This window comes from Phytophthora parasitica (assembly GCF_000247585.1).
Source record: "Phytophthora parasitica INRA-310 unplaced genomic scaffold supercont2.33, whole genome shotgun sequence".
NCBI classification, from domain to species: Eukaryota; Oomycota; class Peronosporomycetes; order Peronosporales; family Peronosporaceae; genus Phytophthora; species Phytophthora nicotianae.
In genome coordinates, this window is record NW_008649019.1 from 472,009 (window position 1) to 481,683 (window position 9,675).

Consider the following 9,675-nt stretch of genomic DNA (forward strand, 5'->3'; position numbering starts at 1 on the left):
GGAAAGGCTCGACCGCGCTGGCGCAAGTATAGGCACAAATTGCAGCGTACATCACGCGACGAGGTACTTGGTCGCGGCTACTCGACTCCTGGCAACCCACTGATTCCAGTCTAAGATATCTGGCTTATTCCTGGAGGGTACGTCGCTCGAGAACATTAGCTGCGGACGAGGGCTTCTCTCGTTGCTACTTCACAACAGAAGAGACTTTACGTACAGAAGCAACCAATCTCACCTGTGCCAACAAACAAGGACAAGTCTTGCCACAAGCTTGGCGTTGCTGGCACGACCCCCAAACGTTCGCCACACAATCGTGCAGGCACCGAATTGCTTCAGTCGTGGAGTGGTAGCGTGTAACTGATTCGCATTACAAAAATCAGGAACCAAAACGGTTGGTGTCGCTGGAATGGCAGAGGTCTTGAAGACTACAACATGATCTACACGTTTTCCTTCCTAGCGCTTCTGAATCAGCGCTGCATAACGCAAACTGATGACGATCTAATAGTGCCAGCGCGTAGAGGAATTATTTACCTGTTGCATTGCTCCGGTCCGGGAGCTACATGTATTCGCAAGCTGACGCAGTCCTGAATACTCCGACCATAAATCAGCTGCAACGTCTCCTCTCCTCCTGGCCCCACCAAAAAGCGACATTCTTTTTCCCTAAGTCAACATAAACCGCGTCTCCTCTCCCCTAAGTAACCTTTTATCTTATAAAAAGTAAGTTTCTAAAAATGATGTTGCGTCGGTTAAATCACTACTTTGCTTCTAAGTCGACGTCTCAGACTGGCTAAGATTCTGCACCTTGAAGACTCTGATCAACGGCGCCAACTTCTCATTCTTCAATTTGTCATCTTCCAGACAAAAACTTCACCCAACCGATCCAAGCCAATTATGCAGACTACAGACGACGAATTCAGCTCACTCAAGTGCCGCTACGCCAGCAAGCGTTGCTGGAACCTGCGTGCCATCAAACGCAATGGCGAACGCCACAATCTGTGCGAGATGCACCGCCAGAAGGCCAACAGCAACCAGCGTCGCCTCGACAAAAAGCGCAAGGCTGGGCAGGCTGCTCTCGGTCTGCCCACCCACCTGGGTGCCAGTGGGTATTCGGACCTGGAGCGCCGCTTGAGGATGCGCGCCTCAATTGCACTCAAACTGGAGCAGGAGCTGGGCAGTGTTCCCCTCACAACGCAGTACATCCGTTCCCCGTCACTCATGGAGCTGCAGCGAGCAGCAGGACTCTTGGCCATGGGCAACGGTTTGTCGTCTTATAGCAACGAGATGGACACATGGCACGAGCCGTCGAGCCGATTGACACCCGCTGTGTGGATGAACACGTCGTATCCCAGAAGCCCTCGCGCCATGCTCCGCGTTGCCAAGATGGAGCCGAGCGTGGAGCTCCGTGCGTGGATGCACCGCAATCCACTCACACCGCCAAAGTCGGAACCAATTGGTGCTCCTAAGTTGCTGCCGCCCATTGCCACCGCAGTGGCGCGATCTGGAGAGGGACTGAGCTCCGCAATGCTGCAGAGCTCCTGGCACCCGGAAGTCCGGCGAGCGCCCTCTCTCGTCACTCGCGCCAACATTTGAGCGACACCATCTACGTAACCTAAAAGTACAAGTACCTAAGTGCCATTAAAAAATAATACATTCTCCGTGCGGTAGAGATCTTGTGATCATTTTTAGACATGTAAAGCGCGCAGCGAAAACGCATTTCAACGAGCTTTGAATCGTTATTCGCTGTCTGAAATCAAGTCCAGACTTCCTGATTGTAGGCGTAGTTACAGACGGCGTTGCAAACAGTGAGTGGATATTCGCTGTGATGACAACCACAATAGCTCCTCTCCGCAACAGCAAACGCGAGACAATTCCGCTGTCGAATGGATTTGACCGCCGGCAGGCATCAACATGGCACGCGTGCAGCCATAGTCAGGCTGGGATTACCCGACGACGCGGGTGAATTGATCACTGCCAGTGATCAGTGCACCGCAGCTACAGAGGCATTTTTTGGTAACCACGCACGTAACTTCACAAAGCGAAGTGCGTTTTGCCCGCGAATCCAGTCAACCGAACAGAGACGCCCGGAGCTCCGACTGTAGTCAAACTTTGACTCAATGCGCTCCGGAGCTTGAAAAAGAGTTGGCACCGACTCGGTGACCGAGCTCTGGTAGATTTTCTGAGCCACACAACAGAAATTCAAGGCAAAATCCTGGGTTAAGATATCCCAGTCTTTGTGCAACATCTGACCTAAAATTCACCCATGTAGCCATCGTATCCGATTTGCTTGCAGCAGTCGGTATCTTCCCCCTTGACGTGCGTGGCTGGCCGGCCATTTGCGCATTTGCCTTCCGTTCACTAAAGTATTTTCTCGTAATGGCCGCTTGTCCCGGCACAACCTCCGCTTCCCAACTCGCATCGGCCCAGGTTCCTACAATAATGACCTCCACCGCGCCAGAGCAGCCCGTACACGACACTGAGACCATGTGCCGCTATCCGAGCAAGAAGTGCTGGAACCCGCGCGCCCTCAAGCGCAACGGCGAGCGTCACAATCTGTGCGACTTCCATCGCCAAAAGGCCAATAAGAACCAGCGCCGTCTGGAGCTCAAGCGCAAGGCTCGTGCGCAGGCGTCGGCTGACGCTGAGTCTCTCGGTAAGCGGCTGCGTGCTCACAAGAAGCCACGCCAGCGTACGCGTCGCGCCCCGCTCAGTGCCCACTTGGCCATGAAGGAAGAGGCGCGTGCCAAGCAACAGGCCGAGGAGATCAGCAGAGCCAACACGGCCGCAGCTGCTGCCTCTTCATCGGGTCTTACCAGCTGGTTCCTCCAGGATCTTGTGCTGCTAGATGGCGTCTACGACCGAGCAGGATTCCAGGCTAAGGAGGAACAGCCCTCGTCTCCAATGACGACCTCCGTTGAGCTACAGCGCCTCCCTGATGTAATGGACCAGGAGGTGTTAGACCACATTCTACAGGACGGACAGGTAGACGCTGCTGCGGTCTGCAAGAGCTTGGACACGACTTTAGGACTAGAAGCTCTGGGGTCGCTGCCCGAGGGCAAGACGTCCCCTGTGGACGTAGGCGAGAGCTGGGACAGCCTGGACTTCGGTGACTACTGGCTTACATCCGCTCCGGTTGATCACCCGATCATGAGCTCTGAACCCTCCGTGTTCGGCGTGGATGAAGATGTGTTCGTTGCGGACGTGTGAGCACGTCGCCGCCGCACAACTCTCCTATTTATTTTGCTGTACAAATTAGGAAGCAGGCAATCCGTTGAAATAAATGCTCATGCTTTCCAAGCCCTTTCTACTGGATCTTAGTCGTCCTAGTGCTGTCGCAGCAAGCCATAGCTCGAGCCAAGGCACCAGCGGTCTGTCACAAAGAACGCTCGCCGCAGGGGCTTGTGATGCATCATAAGAACGTCTCCACTAAAAATACGGCTGCTTCAATGCATTATGCATTTACTGTCGTGAGTTTATTCCCTATTGGTCTCTAAACGCTCTTCGTGCTGAACCAGTACCATGCCGAACATTCGCGGGGCAGCAGGATCTACGATCAGCATGCCCGGTTTGATAATCGGCTGCGTGTTGGTGGCGTTCGTCGTCTTGGGTTTCCTGCAGCAGCACATGCACAAGCGCCAGCGGCGAACACGTGCGTAGAATAGCGAAGGCAAATGTAAACCAGATACCAGGTACAAATGTTGACTATAATTTTGCTTGCGGCGTTAGGATATCATCCTTCCCTCCAACTTCAACAGTCAAGTACAGGAGTACTCGAACAACTTGAAAAGCGCAAAGAAGACCTTCGACGATATATCAACAAGCTGAAAGAACAACTTGCCGTTCGAGAAGATCAACTACGTTATCATGACGAACTCGAAGAGATCGTGACGTCTCGAGTGGAAACCAGTCACCGGGACGAAAAGGTACTGGTTTTTATGATCTCTCTGATCACTTTGCAGCCTACTAACTTCAACGTGTATTGCAGGAATGGAAAAAACTCATGAAGGCAGGCAAAAAGGTTCACGGAGGCAATTGGAATACCTCCATTGGAGACGAACCTTCACTCAGGTAACAAAGTGAACCTTCCCAACTCATTTGCCCTCCTGTCTCACACGTGTTGATGGCTAGGGAGCTGATGGAGTTGCACAAGGAGGAACTGCTTGAATACAAGCGATCGCTTCAAGACCAGCCAAAATCAAGTCGTCCGTCATCATCTCGAGAGCGGAAACCGGCAGGAGATTCGTCAAAAGTTAACCTTCCGCTGCTAAAGTTGCAGCCAGTTGCACCGCTTCCTGGAGCAAAGCTGAAATCCAATCAACCGAAGTTGATACCATCTCAATGGCAATCCACTCGCGCCAAGGCGGGTTCACAACTGTCAGCAGCGGTTCTTGCCCAGTCTGAAGTCCTGGAAGATGAATCCGATGTGTCACCACCGGTTGTCCCAGCGTTAGACTTCAGCAGACTCACGGGTAAACCCACCATCGGTGTATCTCCTGTAGATGCACTTGAAGAGCCTGCACAAAAGCAAAAGATGAAGAGTTTTGAGGCCATGTTCCAACGACAGACACGGCTTGCAGCTATGCTTCGAAAGAAGAAATAGACAAATCAACAGTCAAGGAAAGGTACAAAGCGTAAGAGATTAAGGAGTGGCTCCAACGTAGCCAAGGGGTTCACTACGCCTGGATGCGGTTAAATACACGCGCATTATCCTCATTTCAGTCGCATCCAGAACGGCAGTCAAGGCTACTTACTGGTACGCTCAAAATGCCTTCATCACTGTTCACGCATCGGTTTTGGTCTTCTTGCTGGGTGGTCGTCGAGACTTCTTGGAGGACTTGGGGGTCGCGATCGGCTCGCGGCTTCCCTCTGGCACCTTCTCCAGCACGAACTTCTCCAGGTCACGGAACGTCTTGTTGTCGATGTGGTCGACAACAATGTCCAGCTCGTCCGGCGAGCTCTTGTCCAGTGCCTTCGGACACTGCTCTTCAAGCAGCTGCACGATGGCGCCCAGGTCCTTGGGGTTGACCTTGTAAATGTTCTGGCTAAAGTAAATCTTTTCCTCGAGACTCGGGGCTCTTTCCAGCAGCACAGAAAGTTAGAAATTCCAGCATCCAGTACCTCATCTAACCAGTAATATACCGTACGGAATGCTCTTGTCTGCCTTGGGCACCGGACCCACGTCCAGCTTCATGGTCTTGACCCGGTCCTCGAACTTCTTGGCGAGCTCGTCAGCCAGCAGATACAGGTCGGATCCGTCCTGGTTGTAGAGCTTGCAGTTGCTCCAGACCAGACGCATGTCACGTGCAAATTCTGCCGGCTTCTTGTACTCATTCTTGCTCAATTTGCTGCGGATTGTGCCCAAGTCCATGGGCTCCTTGACCACCTGTAAATAGTCGTACAGGCCCCACTCCTCCCAGTTGACACGCTCGCGGAAGGGCTCTGCAGAGCATAATAGGTTAGTGTCGCCACATTTGCAGCGGTTTGAGGCTATAAGCAAATAGAAATAACCCACTCACCGCAGCTGTCGAGCTTGAAGAAATGCTCCACGACATCAGTACACTTTTTCTTATTCTCGGGGTCCATTGCGCTTAACTTGACGACGATAGAGGGTTTGTTATCTGCGCAAAAATGGCATGATCATGTACGCGAAATATCATGTTAGATGGTTCGTGTACTTGATCGAGTGATCGAGCTCCAGGGGAGCGCCAGCATAAGCGTAAAGTGACGCAAGTAGTGCCGGCATGACGCCACCCTCACCTTTCGAACCCTCCGAATGGAGCAAGTGTATCGACTATGGCAGGTATACGTTTGAACACTAAATGGTGTTAAGAACACAAAACCTGTCCGTTTTAAGAAATGGCTACACTAGGCTTCAACATCTTCCTGGCTTGCAACCATGTGCGTGAGTGTCTGTCTGCTGCGGCAATTATCCAGCACTACATGTACCTGTGTCCACTGATTCAATATTCGCTTTGGTCCCATCATTGGCAGGCTATCCAAGAGAGCGAGCTGGCGAGAGCAGCCCAGTCACGAGCTGCCGGAAGTGAGAGCCAACTTGAGACGGATTCTGCTCCTGTCTGAAGTTGCAAGGTGTAAAGCTGACTACGAGTTCCTCGACAACTACAGTAAGCTGCAAAATCTATTGTAGACTTGCTACGATTTGATAAAGAATTGTTCTCTGTAAAGTCCAGAACGTTAAATATTTCCGTGAGCTGCCACCGAGAGATCGACTGCGATTCTTGAAAGCCGCCAAAGGTATCGAGCTGGACGATGGAGACGCTCTCTTTCGGATCGGCGACCGCGCTGATGCCTTCTACTGCATCATGTTCGGCACAATGAGTGTGGTCATGGACTTTTCGCGCATGGCAGCTCCTACACTCAACGAGTTTGAGGAGATCATGAATCGCGCCCGCGTACACTCGAGCTTCCTCAATCCCGGTGGGAAGGTCGATATGTCGCATGAAGCTACGTATGTCATTCGCACCATGAAGCCGTTGGAGGTGTTCGGTGATGTCGGTTTGTTGCTTGAAGAACAGCAACGTACAGCTTCTGTTGTAGCCACGGAGACGACCTTACTCATGCAGATTGATCGTGATACCTTCATGGCGTTAAGGGCACGTAACATGTCGAGGGAACTCCGGTATGTGTTTAACTGGTCTACATCGAAGGCTCTATGTAACGTTTTAGTTTTGTTGCTGCTGCCAGTGAGAAAATGACGTTCTTAGCGGGTGTAGCATGCTTGGATCATTGGGAAGATGAAGGCATTTTGAAGTTGTGTGACCGAATGGAGAAGGTCCAGCATACATACAACGATGTCGTCGTGGCTGAGGGTGAACCTGCAAGTATGAGAATTGATGTTCTTTCATTTATTTGCTGGCGGTTATTGCTCACTCTACTTTCGAGTAGATAATTTTTTTTTCATTAAACAGGGCGAATGCAGGCTTGTCAAGCGTTACTCTGCTCTCGAACAAAAGAAGAGACAGCACGATCACAAACAATGTTTTGTTGAAATATCCTCCATCAGCAGGTAATGACGAGTAGCTTTTCGATGTGTTGCTTTCAGCACTAACACTGTCTTTCGTGTATTTCATAAAGTCAACACTATTTCGGCTTCTACGAGGCAATTTTGTGTGTGCCTAACGCGGTATTCTCTGTGCTCGTGTCTTCACCCTCGGCAATTCTGTACCGCGTAGACCGCGTAGACTTCCGACAAATTGTATTGAAAGATGCGACCACAGAGCAAATGCTGCGTCAGGAAGCCATTGGTTTATCTGCACGCGCCGACATTACCAGTGTTATGCGCGACTTGAAGCGGGAAACAAAATGGAAACAGTACAAACAGGAATTAGTGGACTCGGTTTTTACTAGACATGAGGAAGAGCATGTTCCCATCATGGGTCCAAGACCAAACCTCGGTGGTTATCACACAGCACGAGAACCAAAGTTTACTTTACCAAAACTATCAACTTCACCACGAGGATCACAAACAGGTCGAGAAGTTCCAGGCGTGTCCTCTGGCCGGCTACGACGAGTACAAAAACCACTCCTCGATAACCCACGCCGTTCACATGGACATGATGGTGGTTGGCTAGACGTAAGCTCTTCGTCATTTCGGATGATGTGAATCTCATGTGTCTAACGTCCTGGCTTCTGATATTAATGTGCTATGAAGTGGGCACGACAACGCGCTGGAAGCGGGGACAACACGAGCCCAGGCCATGCTGACAAGAATGAACAGGTAACGGGTAAACTCGTGTTGCCAGTTCACGGCTTCGATCATTCACTGTAAAAGTGGTTGCAGGTTCTGGTTAGCAATGTTCAATGGGGTAAAACCTCGCAGATCATGGGTAAGCTGCGCAATGATGAAGACAAGGTCTCCACGGCCATCGTTGATCTATTCAAAGCAAAGGGTGCTGAACAGTAGAACCTTGTTATGTCTTAATTATTGAATATTGCTGCATCTTCCTGAATCTCCGATGAAGCTGGCGGATGACAACGCTAATGAGCTGACTCTATTGGACCGTGGACGCATAAACTACAGTTGTTGTCCGGGTATTTGTACTGATTTGAGCATGGTATGGAGACTGCTAACCGTCTCGACGCCATCACTTAGACGTGGGCGTGCTCTGTGTCCTCGGTGATCGTGTAAAGCTCCTCAAGACACATAGCTGATGTTTTTCTTTGAATCGGTGTCTCGTTCGACGTAGCAGCTTCGATTGCTGCCTTGCTCAGAGGAGACGAACTCGACGACGTGGAAGGTGGAGTGTCCAGGATCGGTACTTCATCTCCGCTGGTAGTGCCATTACTGGACGACTTCCAGTCGGATAAATCGTCGCCCAAGTCCTTGATATCTAAGAAAGATCGGATCGCCTTGAGCACGCGGCACTGTGCGTTGACACAGCAGCGCACCTGTCGCTTTGGAGCTGTGCGGTACACTGCAAGAATCAACTCAACGAATTGCTGCAACTGAGCCTGTCGCTCTCGCGCGGTTTTGATATCGTCATCTCGGTGCATCCTGAACTTCATCTTGCGTCGTGGGAATTTGAGTGTCGCGAGCTGCTGTGCCAGCTGCAGACACGCTCCATTGCGGCATTCTTCTCTGCGGCCCTTCTCACTCGTAGCGCTAGCGATCTTGCTGTCTAGCAGCAATTGCAGACGTAAGTCGCGGAACTGCGAGTAGCGCTTCCGTAGCACGAATTGCTCCTTTCCCGTGTCCACGTGCAACTTGAACTCGCAGTGCTTGGCCTCGCGAGTGACTCCCAAGAAGCGGACAATGGTTTCGATGACCTCGTGTCCGGGGATGAAGCCGAAGCTCGAGAGACGTGAGGAACCGAGATCCGACGACACTCGCGATGTCGATGCCATGGAGTTGCGGCTGCGAACCGAATATTGCGAACCACGCCGCGAGTCACCGAAGGACATGGGGCGATGCTGCGAGAAGGATTCGTTCACGTGCTGCTCTACGAGCTGTCGAGGGTCCAAGGCCAAGTCGTCAATGAGCAGTGCAGGCATGTTGACTGCCTTAATGGTGCTAACCAGTCACACTTCTCGTGGTACTGCCGCTCTCTCGAATCTTGCAAATTGGCGAATGTTGTGCTGACCCCAAGGATGAGTTTACCTTCTGGGATAAGGAGAGGGACAGAGAGCGTTGGGCACAGCAGCTCTGGACAGCAGCGGTTGACGCTTGGCGGCTGGCTTTGCACTCTCGCTAATATCGTCTCGGTGACAGTCGACAACATGCATGTTACATACAGCGGCTTCAGAAAAACGAAGCAGCTTGAACTCAAGTCATGTTGCTGGTAAGATGACCATGACGACGCCTTTAGACTTGGCTGTTTCAAGTCCTAGACTAGCAATCCCAGGTGTACACCCATCGGTTAACGCTTGCTTTCCGGATATAGCTTGCTCCTTCGGTGAATCTCGAAGGTTCTCTTTCTCCTGTCCAAACCAGTTTACAGACAACCGTCCTCGACTTAGCACATAGCAGCCACGCGCTTTGCGTGTCCACACCGTCCTGCTCGTTGAGGACGAGATAGCATGTTCATTTGGCAGCGCTCCTGCCCACGCCCCGACCACGATGGTGACCATCATGCTCTAGGCCGATAGCACGAAGCGCATGTACCCATCTCAGCTGTAGCGCTGGCGTATAGCATGCGAGTTGTCATATGCAACCGTTGGTTG

The 9,675-nt window shown here is 51.5% G+C and overlaps 7 protein-coding genes across 8 annotated transcripts; 2 read left to right on the forward strand and 5 right to left on the reverse strand.

The window, feature by feature from the left end:
• Nucleotides 1-929: 929 nt before the first annotated feature.
• Nucleotides 930-1,247, reverse strand: PPTG_23246 (hypothetical protein; the record flags this gene model as incomplete). The annotated part of the gene is made up of 1 exon (XM_008909362.1): nucleotides 930-1,247. The coding sequence occupies one exon, from the start codon at nucleotides 1,245-1,247 to the stop codon at nucleotides 930-932; it is 318 nt and encodes a 105-aa protein (XP_008907610.1).
• Nucleotides 1,248-1,912: 665 nt separating this feature from the next.
• On the reverse strand, nucleotides 1,913-3,259 carry PPTG_23247 (hypothetical protein). Its single transcript, XM_008909363.1, has one exon. The coding sequence runs from the start codon at nucleotides 2,478-2,480 to the stop codon at nucleotides 2,109-2,111; it is 372 nt and encodes a 123-aa protein (XP_008907611.1). The 5' UTR covers nucleotides 2,481-3,259; the 3' UTR covers nucleotides 1,913-2,108.
• On the forward strand, nucleotides 2,238-5,171 carry PPTG_13589 (hypothetical protein). The gene is made up of 4 exons (XM_008909364.1): nucleotides 2,238-3,643; nucleotides 3,721-3,917; nucleotides 3,980-4,062; nucleotides 4,123-5,171. Exons 1-4 carry the CDS (start codon nucleotides 3,514-3,516, stop codon nucleotides 4,592-4,594), a joined length of 882 nt encoding a protein of 293 aa, XP_008907612.1. The 5' UTR covers nucleotides 2,238-3,513; the 3' UTR covers nucleotides 4,595-5,171.
• PPTG_13590 lies at nucleotides 3,417-5,802 on the reverse strand. Of its 2 annotated transcripts, XM_008909366.1 has the most exons (4): nucleotides 5,752-5,802; nucleotides 5,511-5,612; nucleotides 5,139-5,433; nucleotides 3,417-5,069 (listed from the first exon to the last, which is right to left on the reverse strand). In XM_008909366.1, exons 2-4 carry the CDS (start codon nucleotides 5,575-5,577, stop codon nucleotides 4,775-4,777), a joined length of 657 nt encoding a protein of 218 aa, XP_008907614.1. In that variant the 5' UTR covers nucleotides 5,578-5,612; nucleotides 5,752-5,802; the 3' UTR covers nucleotides 3,417-4,774. The 2 variants fall into 2 exon arrangements, with proteins under 2 accessions (XP_008907614.1, XP_008907613.1); XM_008909365.1 differs by having other exon boundaries at nucleotides 5,511-5,802.
• A 48-nt stretch (nucleotides 5,803-5,850) lies between these two features.
• PPTG_13591 (hypothetical protein) lies at nucleotides 5,851-7,918 on the forward strand (the record flags this gene model as incomplete). Its single annotated transcript, XM_008909367.1, has 8 exons — nucleotides 5,851-5,936; nucleotides 5,986-6,119; nucleotides 6,181-6,634; nucleotides 6,700-6,836; nucleotides 6,901-7,021; nucleotides 7,090-7,588; nucleotides 7,667-7,732; nucleotides 7,796-7,918. 8 exons carry the CDS (start codon nucleotides 5,851-5,853, stop codon nucleotides 7,916-7,918), a joined length of 1,620 nt encoding a protein of 539 aa, XP_008907615.1.
• A 185-nt stretch (nucleotides 7,919-8,103) lies between these two features.
• PPTG_13592 (hypothetical protein) lies at nucleotides 8,104-9,006 on the reverse strand (the record flags this gene model as incomplete). Its single annotated transcript, XM_008909368.1, has 1 exon — nucleotides 8,104-9,006. One exon carries the CDS (start codon nucleotides 9,004-9,006, stop codon nucleotides 8,104-8,106), a length of 903 nt encoding a protein of 300 aa, XP_008907616.1.
• A 276-nt stretch (nucleotides 9,007-9,282) lies between these two features.
• On the reverse strand, nucleotides 9,283-9,585 carry PPTG_23248 (hypothetical protein; the record flags this gene model as incomplete). Its single annotated transcript, XM_008909369.1, has 1 exon — nucleotides 9,283-9,585. One exon carries the CDS (start codon nucleotides 9,583-9,585, stop codon nucleotides 9,283-9,285), a length of 303 nt encoding a protein of 100 aa, XP_008907617.1.
• Nucleotides 9,586-9,675: the final 90 nt, after the last annotated feature.